The sequence below is a fragment of the Netta rufina genome (assembly GCF_964035555.1).
Source record: "Netta rufina genome assembly, chromosome: 3".
In the NCBI taxonomy this organism is placed as follows: Eukaryota; Metazoa; Chordata; class Aves; order Anseriformes; family Anatidae; genus Netta; species Netta rufina.
Genome location: NC_140125.1, coordinates 6,087,651 through 6,106,325, shown reverse-complemented (window position 1 = coordinate 6,106,325; position 18,675 = coordinate 6,087,651). Strand labels below are relative to the sequence as shown.

At 52.0% G+C, this 18,675-nt stretch overlaps 1 protein-coding gene across 3 annotated transcripts in view; it reads left to right on the top strand.

Annotated features, from left to right (window-relative positions):
* BCL11A (BCL11 transcription factor A) overlaps positions 1 to 18,675 on the top strand; it is a gene marked incomplete at both ends in the record, with an annotated part of 65,207 nt that overhangs the window by 40,828 nt on the left and 5,704 nt on the right. For 2 of the 3 annotated variants that reach the window (XM_084283729.1, XM_084283728.1), the window contains one exon: positions 16,489 to 18,494. In XM_084283729.1, coding sequence (XP_084139855.1) covers positions 16,489 to 18,494 — 2,006 coding nt within the window. Of the gene's footprint in view, positions 1 to 16,488; positions 18,495 to 18,675 lie in introns of those variants that run through there. The other variant, XM_084283730.1, reaches the window with a different exon arrangement.

The following is an 18,675-nucleotide window of genomic DNA, read 5'->3' as shown; positions in this document are numbered from 1 at the left end:
AGCCAGATAACGGGGGCATTCGCCCTGCTGCTGGGGTCCTGCTCTAGCGGGAGTCGCCCCGTCCCTCAAACTTCACCTGCACCCCCTGCTTCAGAACCGCAGCGTGTCCCCGGATGGGGTGGCCCCGACGTGTTTTGGGGCACGCTGGCGGTGCCGTGCCAGGGCAAGGGTGGCGAGGGCTGGCTTTCTGTGCTTAAAAACCCCTCTGGGGCGCAGGGGGCTGCACAGGTTTCCCCACAAGCTCTGGTTTAGCTTGCTGTTGGGGTGTGCTCCACGACTGCAACGCCCCAGCTTCAGAGCAAGCAGGAGGAAACGGTAACCACTACAGGGCAATTGTAAAGTGGCAGTATTCATTTCAAAGGGGAAAGGAGAATGGAAGAAGCAGCCCGTGGAGCGCAGGGCACGGGGCGCAGGGCGGCTCCAACACTGCTGAACACACCCCGAGCAGCCTTGGTGCTGAGATGGTGAATAAACCTTAGAAAACGTCCTTAAATCCTGGCAAGAGCGTTTCTTTTTCTCACCCGGTGCTTGAGCATGGGCCCGGGGAGAAGGAGCTGAGCTGGTTTGCCCAATTTCTCCATCCCTACCTGCTGAAGGGGGCCGGTGACGTGCGCTTCCTCGGGGACGGCTCTGCGGGGCTTGGTTCGTTGCCATCTGGAAAGTGCTGTTGGAGGGCCAAGTATTACGGCTTTGCGAGGAATTTTAATGTATCTGTGTTTATTGCGAGTGTGATCCATTAGCAATGTATGCCCGGCCAGACAGACAGACAGACAGTACGGTCCTGCTCCCACCAAAGCCCGCGGGAAGCCTGCAGTAAACCCATAGAAGGAAATACCGCCGATGCTTTTCCAGAAGGAGAGAAGCATTTTGTATTTGACTGGAAGCCAGAGGTGCTGTGTCTGGCAGCAGGGGATCCAGGCTACCGTGCTGGCCGGGAATCGAGCCTTTGGCTTTGGCTGGGGGAAACGGGAGAGCAGAAACTTCAGGTCCCTGCTCACGGGGCCACCGCGACAGCAGGACCTTCCGCTGGTGTCCACATCCCGCCCGTGCCATGACCCGCGGCTTCCCCTGCTTTGGGGAGGGAATTTCGATGTGATTGAGCAGTTAACCAAAGGGCCAGGAGGCTGTGCGATGACCACGGCCATCTTGGGTGCTAAAAAAACCCTAAAAACACAACGCTGGCTGCCTGCTTCCCCGTGACCATCCGCCCTGCCGCCGCCCCAGCTGCTGGACGCGTTGCCGGAGCGGGCAGATGTCACGTTGCTCAAGGCGGTGAAGATTTGCACGGCTGGTTATTACCGGATAAGATTGTGGGGCTCGCACGCAGCGCGCGAGCTGGAATGTGTAACCCCTGTGGTTTTCAACTGTACTTATCGGGGGTGGGGGCCGGCTGTCCGAGCAGGGTGTTTCCTCTAATCGCCGGCTTCACATGCCAATGTCTCGCAGATAGACGGGGGCAAAGGCTCCTCTGGTACAGAACAGTTACTTTTGCCGGGCGCAGGAAGAAGAGTCATCTAAGGCAAGGCTGGCAAGTTCAAAAGAAGTGTTTTGCTCAAAAAAAAAAAAAAGAGAAGATGGGTAAACATCACCGAAAAGGGGTAGCACAGCCACCCCCTGAATTCTGTGCCCATTGGCTTTAGCCACCCAAAGCAGAAGGAACCAACTCGCCCCTCTATTTCCCAGCGGGAAATTCCCAGCTGTATTTCTTCAGCTCCAGATACACCTCCCCGAGTCGTGTGGAGGTTTCTGCTCACAGCGAAGGAACCTCCCCACTTCAGAGAGGGCTTTTTCACCCTCTAGACTTTAATTTTTTAATAGGAAAATCCACACAAGTGCTTTGGTTTGAGGAGTGGGACTGTCCCCAGCGGGGCTGGCGCGGGGCTTGTCCACAACACGTGGCACCTATCGTCCCCCTGGGCCTTGGAGCAGCGGGGGCAGCTCTCGGGCTCTATTTAAGGGCATCCCTTCCACTCATTGGCCTCCATGATAAACATGGCGTTGAGGAGGGGATCTGAGGAGGGGAATTTCGGTGGGGCGGTGAATGGGGAGGCCAGACACCATTGTCTGGCAGGAATGCGCGTCCCGGGGCTCCGAAATCGTCACAGCCCCGGCTCCCCCTCCTTCCCGGGACTTCCTCCTCCAGCCGGGGTTTTGTTTTGGGAACAAGTGTTGGTCAAACACGCTTTTGTTCGCGGCCAGTCGCTTGGCACGCAGCAGCACTTCTGGCGGGGGACAAGGAGAGGGCTGTGCTAGTGGCTGACGGGGCAGCTGTGGCGGCACCCAGAGGGAATGCTGATGGCCAGGGCTGCCCGGCGGAGGCGAGGCAGCGGAGGGAAGGATGCTGCGGTCAGCTTGGGGATGCTGCCCTGCTCCTCCTGCTCCTGGCCCCTCGGCAGCTCCGCCTCGGGCCGTGGGTCCTGGCCAGAAAGTTGGCAAAAGTGCTCGTAGCGGCGTGGGTAAGGGGTTCTCCCAGGGAGAAGTAAACTATTTAGGGCAGTAACGGAGTTTAAAAGGAATTGGGTAAGTGATAGTGACTTCTTTGTCAGCAGAAATGGAAGCAAAAGCTGTTCATAGATGACATTACTTTAATGACATTACGTACGTATGTCCTTTCTTTCACATTTCCTGTAATCCTGTTATGGCATTGTCCCATTACCTCCAGCACTGTCATCTTTAAATGCTGTCAAATCTTAACTGGATTGCCAAGGGCATCGGAGGAGCGGCGAGGTGAACCCGCTGGCGATTTCAGCCCTACCCTGGCTCCAGCCATCTCCCTCCCTGCCCCAGACGGGGTAAAACGCACGGGTGAGGCGATGGCTCGGATGACTTCGCATCCTTTATGGAGCTGCTGCCCTTTGCAGCGGCATCCAGCTCCCTTTCCGTCACAGTAATGGTCATTTGCAAAGCGTGCTGAGCCCCGTGGACCCGACGTGCAATTAAGTGCAGCGTCTCGGTGTTAATTGTTATTAACGTTATTGCTCTTTTATTGCGTTATTACTAAAAAATGACGTGAGGCCAATTTCTTCCACTCCGACCACAAATGGCCGGCTGTGGTTTTTCAAAAGCGAGGCGAGATGTAGCTGCAGATGGGAAAATGGGAGGCTTAACACTTCTGCCACTTACCTCCGGAGCTGTTCAGCCTTCCCAAGCCCGAGGAGCGGGGAGCGGCGGCCAGTTTGAGCCTCCGGCCCCTATCGGCAGTGGTGGGGAGCTCTGGGACGGGAGCTGCCACCTCCTTATCTCTGCCTGCAGCACCACGCTCCCGCGGCTCTGGGCCCCAGCAGGGGCACCCACCGGACCTGGCTGCAGAGCAGACACTGCCAGCCATCGACCTGCAAGGCTCCCCTGGGCCAAAACACCATCCCCAAGCCAGTGGCCAGGCGTGCACCGTGTCGATGCGTCTTTTTGCTTGACTTTTGGCATGGCTGGGGGTGTTCAGCCCAAGAAGGCGGTGTCATCGTATGGCCACGCAGGATATGCCGGAGATTATTCACTTAATCAGCCTAGGTTAGTTTTTTTTTTGTTGTTGTTGCTGCTGCTATCTGTTACTGGTATCTAAGCGCTGGCAGTTAAAACATTTAATTGCATTTTCCTCTAACAAAATGCTTATCTTGCAAAAAGATGGGCTTCTTGACAATCCGTTTGATACACTTACAAACTCTTGTTCTCATCACGTGCCCTACCAACAACGCACTCTTCATTCATCCGTTGAGGCCGGTCCTTTGCCTCCAAGCCCGACCTTCCCAAACGAGCGCCTTCCCCATCCGCAAGGGCTCTGTCTCCTCTGCATTGGTGAGCACTCACCTCTTGCTGCCTGCATTTTTTTAAGAGCTAGTGGGCATGGTGCTTCCAGCCCTGCTCCTCCACAGGGGTTTTGGCAAGGACGAGGATCTGCTGGGGTAGAGCTCCCGAGCTGAACACGCTCCATACATCGCTGCCCCCGCTGGCTTCTCAACCAGTACTTTTTTTGGGTGCTGGAGGAGAGGTTTTGTCTTCTTTCTGAATATCTTAATAACTGAAGATTTGAGTGCAAAAACACTAACCGCACTCAGTTAACCGTGTTTTTTATCAGTCGTAGCTTGGCTTTTTTCCCCCCTGTATGCACAGGAACCATTTACAGCAGAGGTGGGCCGAGTTTGCAACTTATTAATCTTGCACTCGCATGCGGGTTGAAAAGAGACACCATGCCTTTATCAAAAGCCAGGCTAGCACAAAAGCCTATGCAAAATCATCATCAAATCCTATTAGAGGTGGAAAATATCTCTTAGATCATCTCATTCATTTCCCTGCCAATGCTAGACTGTTTCTGAGAGTTAATTTTCTAGTGTCTGCTGCTGGCTCCCTGTGTGACTGTGGGTCTGTCGTTTTGCCTTTGGGTTGTCGCTGGGACTTGCAGTGTTTGTTGTGTGGTTCCACACAGAGCTTTCTCGTTTTATTTGGTGCTTGCATAGGAAAAAGAAAAAGAAAAAAATATATATTCTTTCAATTTGCATTTCTCCTGCACTTTTTTGGAGAGTAATTTGAAGAAACAAATGTTTATGGTCACCCTCTCACTTGGTCACGTCGGGAAATGCCGTGAGATGTCCGCAGAAAGGAATCTTTCTGGAACCCCATGCAAAGGCTGATGGCAGCTACTGCTGGTGAATGTTCCCAAAGCCTTGTCGTGGACACCATGGGGCATCTGGCCAAACAAGGGGACAGCCTGTCTGGCTGGTGGCATCTCAGGTTTGCTCCACCCATCACACCCCTACAGCTCGTACCCACTGGTATTTTTCCTGCATAATGTGTGAGTGGCTTCTGCTCAGCTCCGAGGCTGCTGGCTCTCCACCTGGCACTACAGGGCAAGTGCTGCCCGTTTTTCCTCGCCCATCTTCCCCGTGTTAGCAAGTTCTGGTGGCGATGGACAAAATTGCCCTCTGGATTTGTTGTTCTGCACGTGGCCTGCCTTTACTATCCAGGCAGCAAGCGCCTGCAGGCACGTGCTCACGTGCACCAAGGGTCGAGGAGAGGGAAAAAAAATACAAAGACGGAAAGAAAGACCATAAATAGGGATGCAGAGTGTTCACAGCCGGCTGTGGGATCGGGGCTGGGGTTTCGAGACGAGCAGTTCACTGCCTGCAAAGCACTTCCCTGTCTTACGAGCTTTGTGCTGGCACAGGCTTGGATAAACGGCTGCCCCCATGTCCCGGGCTGGATGTGCCATCCAGTCGGCAGGGGGAGAAGAAAATGAATAAATTGAAAGTGGAGCTATTTATAGCGTGGGGCGATGCAGATTTCATCAGCGTTTTGTTTCAGCCGAGGAAGCGCGCTGTGCGAGCACAGCAGCCTCCTGCCGGGGCTGGCAGCGGGGATCGCCTTCCTGAGGCCGGACACCACCGAGCACTGCCGAGAGTGACCCGCATGGGCAGAGGATCTCAGGGCTTCCTAATTAATTCGGGGTCTGTAAATCAGAGCGTGGTCGCTCGCCGAGCCCCCTCATCTGCCGTAAGTGTCAGGGCTCAGCTGATGGCCGGGTCTAACGAGCGCCTGGTTTTTAGCAGCCGTCAGGAGACTCAGGCAGCTCCTAATGGCTCGGATTCAAAACATCGCAGGGCATTTTTCATCTCCTACCCTGAAATTTGTCTGCATCGCACCCTCCTCAAATATTCGGGCTCTTTTCTTTAATTTCAGGCCCTTGCCTTGCTGTGGCCCCTCTCCCTCAGCCTCAGTGGCTCGTTGTTTGCCTGTGCTGCAGTTACGCTGACACGATGCCGCAGGTTTTGGTGACACCACTCCTCACTTACACCACGGCAAATGAGACCAAAACCTCATTTTGGCTCTGTCTGCTGGGTAAGAGTTCAGACTGCCTGCTTCGGGCTGCTCAGAGCTGCCCAGAAAGTGGCGAGGGAGCTTCCCTGCTTGATGCAAATCCCACCGCCCGCACCGAGACCCATACAGGCCATGCTCGGGGAGACTGCGGGATTGGCTCTGGGTAAGCAGCAATTGGCACCAGATAAATGGCATTCAGGAAGGTAGAGAGTTAATCGGCAACTCTTGAAGACTTCTCTGCACGTGTTTATGTTCAACTCCTTGTCCCTAGCTTGGCAATTATTCATGTGAAATAGAATATAAATCCCGATGCCTAATTTTTCTTCTAAAAATTTCACAAAGTAATCAAATCCTGAAGTGCATATTCTCTTCCAGTGGTTTTATCAGTAAATCAAATTTTTATCATTTATCAGCAAAAGTTAGATTTAAGCATCCTCACTGTAATGTTTGAAAGATGAACATTTGTTTCAGTGGGTACTGTGCCAATCAATAATCTTCCAGCTTGACTCAGCTATCAATTATTGCCGCAATTATTTGTCTAGTTGGATATTTAAAATGTCATCAGAAAGAGATGATTACATATTCCAGAAAGCAAGGCACTGTATAATCAGATGAACTGAATCCAGTTAAATGTAGTGTGGTACTAACCTGTCCTTCAAAGCTGAATCCTGCAGCCGCAACTGAAACAACAGCTTTCTGCATTATTGTAAGGAAACAGATCTTAACCTTGGAAGAGTGTGTGTTATTGGGGTCGGGTAATACTCGGATAGAGGAGACCTTGCAAGCTGGGAAATTGAATCAGCCTTACTGACATAAAGGAGGGTTTTGGGGGGGGGGAGGGCTGTTTTTGTTGGATTTCATCTGCAAATCTATAAATAAGAAAAACCGCTCTTTATCTTCCTTTCTGTGAATTTAAACTCCTGAGCTTGCATCCCCAAATTTTCATATGCCCTTTTTGCATTCCTTGACGTGATGTATGTATGGTAAATACTCTCCGTGCCCTGGGAATGCAATAAAGCTGTAGCAATCCTTGCAAGTCTTACATCCTCCAACTCCAGATATTCCGAGTATTATATCATTTTCAACTTCAAGGATATCTTGACTATGGAGAGGAGACGGAATAAACCGGAGGAGACCAGACAACTTTACGACACCTTTTGGTCCTATTTGCAAAGCAGAGGAAAATTTTATTAATTCTACCAACAGTCGCTTGTGCAAGTTATAAAGCGAAATGTGGTGGGGTCTGGTTCAGCACTTGCTGTGCTTGCAACTCCGTGGTGACATTGAACTTGCTCAGGGACAGAATAAACCTTTGCCTTCTGAACCGGTGATTTGCAGCCAAGGGGTTGTTGTGGGGGACCTGCGGTTCCCCTGACCCACTTTGTCAGGGTGGTTTGCTGCTGGCTAAGTACCATTCATTTGGAAGTGAGAGGAAAGTGAGCCAAAGGGGAAGTTGGTAGCCGAGGAGGGTCAAAGAGGATCCATTTTGGGAAGGAAAAGGTGCAAGAGGGCTCTCAAGGGGAACAGTCCCAGGTCTTTGCTTTCCCTTCCCTGAATCTGACCTACAAGCCCTGTCCGTACAGCAAACCCAGTGTGAGAAGGAAGTGAGCAGGACAGCGTTGCTCTGAGTGAGCATTTTATGCTTGCTGAGAAAAAACAGATTTGGCTGTTGCGGAGCCTCCTCGGCTTGCACATCTGGTGCTTGTCCCCAACTGTGGAGTCCCCCTGAAAGGACATCCCCAAAGCCATCCCTCGGCTAGACAGAGAACCAGAATATTTAACATTTGAAATGCAGCAAAAATACAACAAAGACAGAGGTGATGATGAGCTCTGATGGTGGAGCAGTGCCTCGGTGGCACTGGTGGTGCCTCCTGCCTCCATGCTCCGGGCACTGCTGGGAATGACCTGCAGCAGTGTTTCAGCGTGGCCTTTCTTGTATTTGTGGTGTTGTTTTGTTTTGTTTTGTTTTGCCTTAAAGAAACTTTTTGAAGCGTGCTCTGCCTTTTATCCAGGTTTAGTCATAGGGCTGTCGGAAGGGAAGAAAACAAGAAGAGGAAAAGGGAGCCAACGCAAAGTAGGAAAGGAAACAACTCATCATGTAGGTGTATGAAAGTGAATAAAATAATTTGGAGCCTCTCTGCAGCTATATAATTACCCTGTATTTAAAGAGTGGATTATTAACCCGGTTGTCCCCGGCAGCCATCGGGGAAGTGCGTAATTGCGGACGGTTGGAGCGAGGCATTGTGTGCCTGCCAGCCGGGCTGGGCTTTCAAAGGGCTTTGATGCCTGCAGCAGTCAGGGCTCAGGTGGGTCACTGGCCGGGCAGACCTTCCTGGCGTGCCTGGTGCTAGGCGTGTCCCGAGGGGCAGCTTCAGCAGGCGACGTGCTGCCTGTGCCTCTCCTCTTGGAAAGTCCACTCAAAAAAAAACCCCATTTGCCCCAGAAAAGCTCCGGGGTTGGGCTGGGGTGGCTCAGCAGAGGCAGGGAGGGAAAGGCTGGGGATGGTGGCTGCTTCGCTCCTGGTGGTTTTCGACACGGGAGGTGGTTTCAGGGAGGAGAGCCCCGTGCAGGGCTGGCAGCTCCCCGCAGCGCGCTGCTCAGGTGCCACCGCCCGTGCTGGAGGCTGCGCAGCCCCCTGGGTTGTGCTGAGGTCCGTCTGTTTCCTGCACCACCCGGATTTCTCCCTCACTGTAGCGTCTAGAGGGCATACGTGTGTGCGATCAGATCCTACCCGCTCGAGGGCTTGCTTTTACAGTTTCATTCAGAGCTGGATTTCAAGCCCAGCGTTGTTTCACTGCAGTTTTCTTCTGCTCCCGGTTAATGGAGACACGACAGATTTCCACCCCCCTGAAGTTTTAAAAAAGCACAAAATCAGTTGCAGCCTGGTGGCTTACTTGCCAAGTTGGAGCTCGAAGCAGGTTTTTTTGGTGGCCAAATTGTAATCGCCTCGAAAATGGTGACAGACGCGGAGGTCAGGCCTCCCGGCCCCGGCAAATGATGGGCTTTGTCTCCTGGAAATAGCATTTTTTGGGGGGGAAATAGGTGTTACAGGCTGGGTTCTTGTGAGAAGGATGAGTAAATACAGCAAATACTGGGGACCCCAACCAAAAATGTCACCCATGAAGTCTGTGCTTCGAGTGCACGGGGGGCGATGGCGCCTGGTTTCCTCTGACCATCCTGGTGGGGCTGCTGGTGGGTGGCTTTAAATAGCAAGAGGTGCCTGCTGGAAATTTGGCTTTTGGAAAAAATAGATTAATTGCTGGAGGTCCTACCCTGAATTCTGTCTGAGCGGCAAAGTGGCTGTAGCTTTGGTTTCGTTATTGCTGTGGCTTTTTTTTTTTTTTTTTGGTTTGGGTAAAGTCACTGGTGTTTTGGCATGGCTCGTAGAAGGATGCGCAGTGAAACAATGGCGTTGTTGAGACTTGGTCTAGAAAATATTTAGCCAATTGTATTAAAATGATTTTTGGAAGCTTGAATTGGAAAAAAAAATATTTTCAGGAAGAAAGCATAATTTTAAGATTTTTTTTTTTAGCAATTACTTCTATACATGTAGAACAAAGTGATAGAGAAGACATGACAGAAAGGCTGGGACAGAACAAGTGGGGCCACTGAGGATCCCACAAAGCAAAGGACATTTTAGATTTTGGGCATTTTCACAACTCCCCGGGTCCAGGACCTGCCATCAGCCCTGTCCATAAGCAGCTCAGGCTTCATTTGCAGAACTTCTTTTTTTTTTAATGCACAACAGCAACAATGCTTCTCAATGCCCAGACACCACCGTGCCGTTTGCTGGGGAGTCTGGGGACATTGTCCCTTTTTTATGCAGGTGTATTAATCGGGACCATCGAGCTGGCTTCACCTCCCAGTTTTGAAATCAGGAGAGTGGCTTTGGCCTAAAGCCGCTGTGCCACAGGAGTGAAGCAGCCCCAGCTTTCCTTGAACACCACGATGCCAATATACAGAGATAGCACTGGAAGTGATAAACAGAAGAGATTAGAAAGTACCCTCTAGTACATAAACGCAGCCACTGCTATTATTTATTAGCAGTATTCTAATTGTTATGACAACAGCAGCGGCGATGCTGATAATAACAGCGCTAACAGCTACTTATAACCCGTTAATGACGGGCCAGGTTAATACCCTGCCTTTCGCAATCTGGAGGACCGGGAGGAAGGATTAGTGCAATAAGGAAAAATCCGTTTGGCCGGTCCGTTCCCCGTCCGTATTGATGCTGCTGACTACCAGGAAAAGGTGAGTCACGAGCCAGCGGTATTGCTTGCTAAAGGGAGAAGTGGGCTGCTGCAGCCGGGAGTGGACACACTTATCTCCCGGCCCTGCTGAGCTTCCTGTGTCCCAACGGCTCCACGGCGCTGCTTTTCGGTTGAAGGAATTTCAACAGTACGGATTTCCAAAAACGAAAAAAAAAAAAAAAAAAAAAAAAGAAAAAAGAAGAGAGATTTGACAGGCCAGATGGAGGAGAACTGAGTCAAGTACAAGTGGTAACAATTAACTCCGTTTTTTCTTCTCCCCTTTAAATACCATAACAACTCCAAATTTATCAGTCCAAAAATCAAGCAATCGGTTGACATTAAAGCAGAGTAAAGAAGTCCCTGGGTTTGGCTCAGGCTGTCTCCAGTAATTTTTTCGTGGCAAGCAGAAGAGAGGGAGGTGCTGGCTGCAGGTGCTCCAGTCACCATCAGCTCCAAGCAGTTTGGTGGCAAAAGGCACCGGCTACGTGCTCGGCGGGCGCGGGTTGCCCATGGGATACCCCTCGGCGTTGCTTGCTGCACTGGGAAAGCACTGGGAAAACTGGGGTGTCCCTGCACAGCCAGCGGGATGCCCCAGGTGAGACACCGGTGGTGTTGATGGTTAGCTTCTCCTGCGGCACGCAGGCCTCTTCTGCGCCTGGGCTGTGCAGTCGCATCAGGAGGATGCTGCCTGCATCGTTTCGGCTTTCCTCTTCCCTGAAGCACCCGTGTGTCCGGAGAGCAGCTTTTCTGGATCCAGCCCTGACTTTTGAGAAACGGAGGAAGCTCTTCCAAAGCACATTGGCACGCGAATGCAGATTATTCCATTACTCACTTGGCAATGGCTGAACTTGGATGCCTTGCTCCAGCATTTTTTTTTTCTCCCTCCCAGCAGTGGCATCTAGCTGACAGCTTCTCCTCCCAGCTGGTCCCTTCCCCAGCTCCTCGTCTGGCGTCGCTGCTGGTGCTGCGGCCGCGGGGCTCTGCCTCGTGCCCAGGGTGTCGCCTTGCTCAGCCGTGCGAAGCGCGGAGTTTGCTGGGTTGGTCTGTGAGCACAGCGAAGAAGGACCGGCTTTGTTTTTTTTTTTTTATTTTATTTAGAAAAGCCCCTTAGTGCTGATAGCAGACATCTCTTCATGTTTTATCGAGTAATTGTGCCAACTGCCCTTAAAGGCGCTCAAATGCCAATATCCATTCCAGTCATTTGTTAACGTTTTTTCAGATCAGAAGCTAAATCTGTCGCTCGCATGTTCCTGCTTAAATTACTTCTCAGGGGGGCATGGCAGGTAAGAGCTGTTCCGAAAGGGTTTTTTTTAGGCAGGAGCTGATACTCCAGAGGCACTACTTGGTGCCCCAGTGTAGAGTGGTGCGGTGGCACCGGCCATTTGCTAGCTGGGGTGCCAAAGTGAATAAATCTGTAGTCGTGGATGAGTATTCACTGTGTGAGACCCGTCAGGATTAGTATTGCCCCTGTGCTTGTATTTGGTACGGGGCATCCCCATGCAATTCCCCCAGTGTCAAGCAAAAGGGATTTTTTGGTGCAGGATTCGCGCCTGGCATCAAGGCATCACTTCCCGTGGTTCGGAGGGTTTTGTGCCAACCCACAAAGCGCCGTGAACCAGATCCTCAGCCCCGACACAACTGCAAGGAGAAGGGGGAACGGGGCTGTGCCACAGCCCTGTCCTGCCCTTGGGGGGCAGCTCCCCAAATCTGAAGAGAATTGTCAGTAAAATTGACTGGGAGGAAAAATGTACAAATGTGAATGGTCATTGGAGGCTGTTTTTATTTTGAGCAGGCCAGGGAGGTGCGGGCAACCTTGGCCAAAATCCCCCCACACCCTATTCAGTGGTGAGATGAGAACGGCAACTAGATAAAAAAAAAAATCAATACATGACAACTTAAAAAATGGAAAATAGATAGCAATCAATCGCAGTGGGAAATGACGACGAGTAGAGACCTGATACAGGGAGCCTGAGACACCACGGAAAACCTGTGCTGGCCCAGCCAGGGAGGGTAAGAGAGCTTTGCAGGGTCCTGGCAATGCTGGAGCTCCCAGGAGCTGCTCATGGCTGGTTTTAAGTGGAAGAAGCATCAAGGTAGCAGTGTTGGAACCAATATTTATACTGAAGGGATGGAAAGACGCAGCGTTACGTTTCTGGATCAATAGGCGGGTGATGGTGTTTTTCCCAGCTCATTTGCAGACAAGGAGGATTTTATACGAGGTCCAATGGAGATAAATATTTTTAAATTGAAAGGCCCTGGCAACTTACCCCCGAGAATCCCTAAATGTTGGCAAGGGATGCTTGTTCTTAATAAAGCTTACGGACTGGGAAAATAGTGCCAATAGGTGTCTGGGGCAACCGGGGGAGCATTCGTTACACCTTGCCTATCTGCTCAGGACAAAATAATTGAAGAGCTGGCATAAGATTCAATTGATAAAGAATTAAAGGCTAGAAATATAATTCATGCCACTCAACGTAGATTTATGGAATATAGATCTTGTCAAATAAACCTGATTTCATTCTTCGAGATGACAAGTTTGGTTGATAAATGCAGATGAAATAGACTTTGCAAAGCATTCGGCTTGGTTCTGCGTGACACGGTGCATGGGGAAAATGAGCACTGTGCATGCGGATGGGGCGGGCAGTGCGGGGATTAGGAGCCCACCAGCAGATTTTGGGAAGGCGTTAGCACAGAGGTGGCTCCTCGCAGCATGGTGCTGCTGTAGGGAGGGCGAGGCTGGTCTTCGAGTGAGCCCTCGTGTTTGCAAGAGACTGTGCTTGTGTGGAGCTGTGGGAAAGCCATGAAAATGACTCAAATTTTGGAAAACGAGGAGGGATAGGAAAGGGCTCAAGCTCTTTCTTTTGGATAAATTAATGTTGAAGTGTGCCTTGGTTACTGGGTGCATCCTAGGTATGTGGGGGGTGCATTGCGTACCAAGGGGCTTTTCTATGTATCTCCAGAAGACCCAAACAGAACGGGGAGGAAAAGGAGCTGGGGCTAGAGAAACTCAGCTTTATAGACGCCAGAGAGCTGCAGCTGAGCGTGGCGAGTGGTGGGAACCACCTGTGGGTGCTCAGCCTCTCCTCAGCTTCTGATACAGTTTGAATGGCTCTGATCTGGTTTGGGCGGCTGTCTTTGGGATCCCATGCTGCGGCCAGTGGGGCTGGAGGAGGTGACGCCGTACCCAAAGACCTTGTGGGGGGTCAGTGCAGGACATGGAGCCACGTAGTGCAGAGAAGGTCCGAGGATGGTAGCGGACGGTCCCTCCCTATGGACCTTAAAGTCCTCGAGTGCAAAGCAGCTGAGGATGTGGGCAGGGCTGCTAGTGTCCCTCTTTGCATCTAGATTTGGGGGATTCATGTGAGTCTCTTGGAAACTGGTCGAAAGCCCCAGTGGTGTTGCAATGCTGCTTTGGCTAACACGTCCCATTGCCTTGCCCCGGTGGAAGATGAGGCAAGCCATGAAACGAGCCTGGTGGGACCCTCTGCAGCTCTGTCCTTTGCTAGCACAGGACCACTTGATCCCACGGTTGCACTTTCCAAAAGCACCCTGCTGCTTCCTTTCCTCTCTGCCTTCGGGGTCCGCAACTCGCCCACTGGGATGCCTGAACTCTTTGTGCTCCGTGGTAGGGGGGAGTGCGTGTGAGCGCGGAGGCTGGCCCGTAGCGAGGAGAAGCCGTCAGCCCCGCAGCTTTTGGGTCCAGTAACAGCCGGGCCTGCAGCCAGCACTTGGCGAGGTCCACCAGGACCTTGTGGGCACGACAGCCGGGCAGGAGGCCAGGAGCACCCTGAGCTGTTGGGTTCGTGGGGACGGCTTGGGCTGCCCATCTCGGCTTAATCCGCCGAGGGGAGAGTCGCTCTGGGTTGGGAAGGGCGAACCACCTGGGAGATGCTGTGTTTTCCTGAAGAACAACACAGCTACGCCTCTGCCCCCCGCCAGCCCCTCCGTGGATGTCCCCGGGGAAGCGGCCATCGCCAGGAGCACGGCCCGGTGAAGGACGAGGGGCGGTGGGGTGGGACGAGGGGAAGGCGAAGCTCCTCAAAACCCCGTTTCGATGCCCTCATCGCTCCTTGCTGGTAATGAGCGGATGATTGCCGTAATTCTTACCGTTTGGCAAGGCTGCATTAGACTGGAACGTATCTCTAGGTGGTGATATGGTCAGTCAATAGCCTTCGTAATTAATCAAGCACTAATAGACAAATTAGAAATTGCGTCTCTTCAGAGCAGGAGGTGGAGGCAGATAGCTGCTGGTTTTAACCATTTTGCTGCTTTATTTTATCGCCTGGTTTTACGCTGAAGATGGTAGGTCACTTAGGATTAGGGAAGTTTTGTGCATAGCCATTATGTTATATTTAAATTATTATCTTGATTACCAAACACGGACGCTGAATTCAAAACTTGTTTTTCAGGAAAGCAAATGAAGAATAATATTACATTTTACACTCCACTAAATCAATGTAGCCCTAATTTTGCCATGCAGGAAATCAATTCTAGTCTTTATAACGGTCGAAGATGTTATGAACAAAGTAATTTTGCAAATTATGGCAAGTAACACATTTATTGATGACTGTAGTTTAGGAATTTAGAATTTGTGAGCACTGTAATATAATAAGGCTGTACTGGCAGGAGCTGAGTGAAATACAGATTATATGGTGAAACAGTAATGCATCATTTGCTATTAGTGGACTGGTAATAATTACCAGTTTCAAAGCAGCTTTTTCCATGTAATCTTTAGTCTCAGTCGTAACAGCCCTTCTCATTGACATTATGATTACACTAGCTGCCCTTATGATCTAGAATATCTAGTTGATGGGAATACTAAAATGCGATAGTGAGCACTGTATGTTGTATCCTCATTATAAGATAAAATGCTATTTTCTCTGACCTAATACATAAAATAGAGAAGCGAGGTAGCATTACATTGTTAGCGCACCGCAGCCCCGGCGCGCGGCTTGTAGCATGTTGTTAAAAACTTCCACTTCATTATGGCAAAGCAAGATGAAATTTTCCCATTTAAGATTTTTTCCGAGCTCACAAATGAGCAGAGGAATGTGAAAGCCCGATTGAATTTTGCTCTAATTTCAACAGATTTAAGTATTTATCTGCACTCCCATGCCTGGCACATAGCGAGCGCCGCCATGCATTTCATTCAGACGCTGGCTTCAGTCGAAGGACGAGGCGTTAAATATTATTCCAAGAGCTTTTAAAGCGACTAAAGTGTTAAACGCCCGCTGCAGACGGTTGAGTCGCTTTTTACTCACTCAATTCAGATTGTCAGGCCAAATGTATAATAATAGAAGAACCGGGAGGCAGCGAGGGAGGCTGCGATGGGTCGCTATAGCCGGCGCTGCGGGCTGCCTGCCTGTCATATTCCCAAATCGTTGTTCAGCTCATTGTGTAACGAAAACACCCAGATGAAGCTTTTCTTCTTCTCCTCTCAAGTGAGATAGAAAACAAGACGGTTGTGGATAAAATGATGTTTTCTTTCCAAATCTGCTTTTTTTTTTTTTTTTTTAAATTTTCCTTTTCTTCATATTGGGCAATTATGCAAATCCTAATGTGGTGAACTTGCATGTCACCTTACGCAGAGACCTACCTACGGTGGTTTGTCTGGAGCCAGGGCACCCCCCCGGGCACAGCTTGCTTGGGAAGACCGAGATATTTTTATTATTCAGCAAACCTCAGGAGTGGTTTTTCTTTCTTTCTTTCTTTTTTTTTTTTTTTAAATCACTGGAATAGCAACTCTATAGAATTCCTAGGCAGGACTGGAAATTAATTTCTGTACTTGCCTTAGCTGTAGTTGCAGGTTACTGGCATTTAGCAAAAAAAGCATACGGGGATGGAAGTGACTAACGCACAAAATTGCCAGAATCGATAGCAAAACGCACGCACCTTCGCCGTGCTCCCCACTACTCTTCCCGTGCATAGGGCCCTCAGAAAGTTAATTCATTTCTGTTGTTTTGCCGTGCATCGGAGGGGGCTGCCATTATTAGCCGGCTTTTTGTTTGGTTATTTATTAGTCAGTTGCTCTTTTATAATGTCCGTGTTATCTCCCAAAATAAATTATCACGAAACAGAGTTCGCTCGCTCCTTGCCAAAGCGCCATTCACCGTCCCCAGCCTCTTTTCAGCGCGCGAGAGACGCGGCGGCTGCGGCGGGGCGGCCGGCCAGGCTCCCTGGCCGCGCTCCAGCCCTTTCCCTGCCTGGGCTGCCTCTTTCCGCACTGTTCTCGCTCCCTGTCCCTCTCCCTGGCCCTTTCTGACTTTGGTTTCGCACGTGGGGAGCGGAGCAGAGCCTCCCCCAGCCCCGCACGCGTCCCTTTGCCCCTTTGGCCGTAGCCTTAAGCAGAAGGAGAGCTTAGGCGTGGAGGCGAGCTCTCAGCCACCGGTGGGCGATTAGACATTTACGCTGCTGTTGTGTTGTTTTGCAGGTAAAGACGAGCCCAGCAGCTACACGTGCACGACTTGTAAACAGCCTTTCAACAGCGCCTGGTTCCTCTTGCAGCACGCACAGAACACGCACGGCTTACGGATCTACCTAGAAAGCGAGCACGGCAGCCCCCTGACGCCACGGGTTGGTATCCCATCAGGACTAGGTGCAGAGTGCCCTTCCCAGCCACCTCTCCACGGGATTCACATTGCAGACAATAACCCTTTTAACCTGCTCAGAATACCCGGCTCGGTCTCGAGAGAGGCGTCGGGGCTGGGAGAAGGGCGATTCCCACCCACGCCGCCCCTCTTTAGCCCTCCCCCGAGGCACCATTTGGATCCGCATCGCATAGAGCGCCTGGGTGCGGAAGAAATGGCTCTGGCCACCCATCACCCTAGTGCCTTCGACAGGGTGCTGCGACTGAACCCCATGGCGATGGAGCCGCCCGCTATGGATTTCTCCCGGCGGCTGCGGGAGCTGGCCGGCAACACCTCCAGCCCGCCCTTGTCCCCGAGCCGGCCCAGCCCTATGCAAAGGCTGCTGCAGCCCTTCCAGCCCGGCAGCAAGCCCCCGTTCCTGGCCACGCCGCCCCTTCCTCCTCTGCAGTCCGCTCCTCCTCCCTCCCAGCCGCCCATGAAGTCCAAGTCGTGCGAGTTCTGCGGGAAGACCTTCAAGTTCCAGAGCAACTTGGTGGTCCACCGCCGGAGCCACACCGGGGAGAAGCCCTACAAGTGCAACCTCTGCGACCACGCCTGCACGCAGGCCAGCAAGCTGAAGCGCCACATGAAGACGCACATGCACAAGTCGTCCCCCATGACGGTGAAGTCGGATGATGGGCTCTCCACCGCCAGCTCCCCCGAACCGGGCACCAGCGACCTGGTCGGCAGTGCCAGCAGCGCCCTCAAGTCGGTGGTGGCCAAGTTCAAGAGCGAGAATGACCCCAACATGATCCCCGAGAACGGGGACGAGGAGGAGGAGGAGGAGGAGGAGGAAGAGGAGGAGGAGGAGGAGGAAGAGGAGGAGGACTTGAACGAGAATGAGAGGCCGGACTACGGCTTCGGGATGAACCTGGAGGCGGCCCGCCACCATGAGAACAACTCCAGGGCCGGCGAGGAGAGCCGGTCGATGCCGGACGTCATGCAAGGTATGGTCCTCAGCTCCATGCAGCACTTCAGCGAGGCCTTCCACCAGGTGCTGGGGGAGAAGCACAAACGGGGCCACCTCTCCGAGGCCGAGGTGCACAGGGACACTTGCGACGAAGACTCGGTGGCCGGCGAGTCCGACCGCATCGACGACGGGGCGGTCAACGGCCGGGGCTGCTCCCCGGGGGAGTCCGCCTCGGGCGGCTTGTCCAAAAAGCTGCTGCTGGGTAGCCCCAGCTCCCTGAGCCCCTTCTCCAAACGCATCAAGCTGGAGAAGGAGTTCGACCTGCCTGCCGCCGCCATGCCCAACACCGAAAACGTTTACTCCCAGTGGCTGGCCGGCTACGCTGCCTCGCGGCAGCTGAAGGACCCCTTCCTCAGCTTCGGCGACTCCCGACAATCGCCCTTCGCCTCCTCCTCCGAGCACTCGTCGGAGAACGGCAGCCTGCGCTTCTCCACGCCGCCGGGCGAGCTGGATGGCGGCATCTCGGGCCGCAGCGGCACGGGAAGCGGAGGGAGCACCCCGCATATTAGTGGCCCGGGCCCTGGCAGGCCCAGCTCAAAAGAGGGCAGACGCAGCGACACTTGTGAGTACTGTGGGAAAGTCTTCAAGAACTGTAGTAATCTCACTGTCCACAGACGGAGCCACACGGGCGAGCGGCCCTATAAGTGTGAGCTTTGCAACTACGCCTGCGCCCAGAGTAGCAAGCTCACCCGGCACATGAAAACACATGGTCAGGTGGGAAAGGACGTTTACAAATGCGAGATTTGTAAGATGCCTTTTAGCGTGTACAGTACCCTGGAGAAACACATGAAAAAATGGCACAGTGATCGAGTCTTGAATAATGAGATAAAAACTGAATAGAGGTATATTAATACTCCCCATCCCCGCCCCGGCTCCCTGTAGAGGTTTTCTAGTCCCTCGTGATTAAACTAATGGAAGCTAAGGATATTCAGAAAGTGCTTGTCACCAGCACACCTGTTTATTTTCTTTTTGTTCTCACCGTTTGAATGCATGATCTGTATCGGGGCAATACTATTGCATT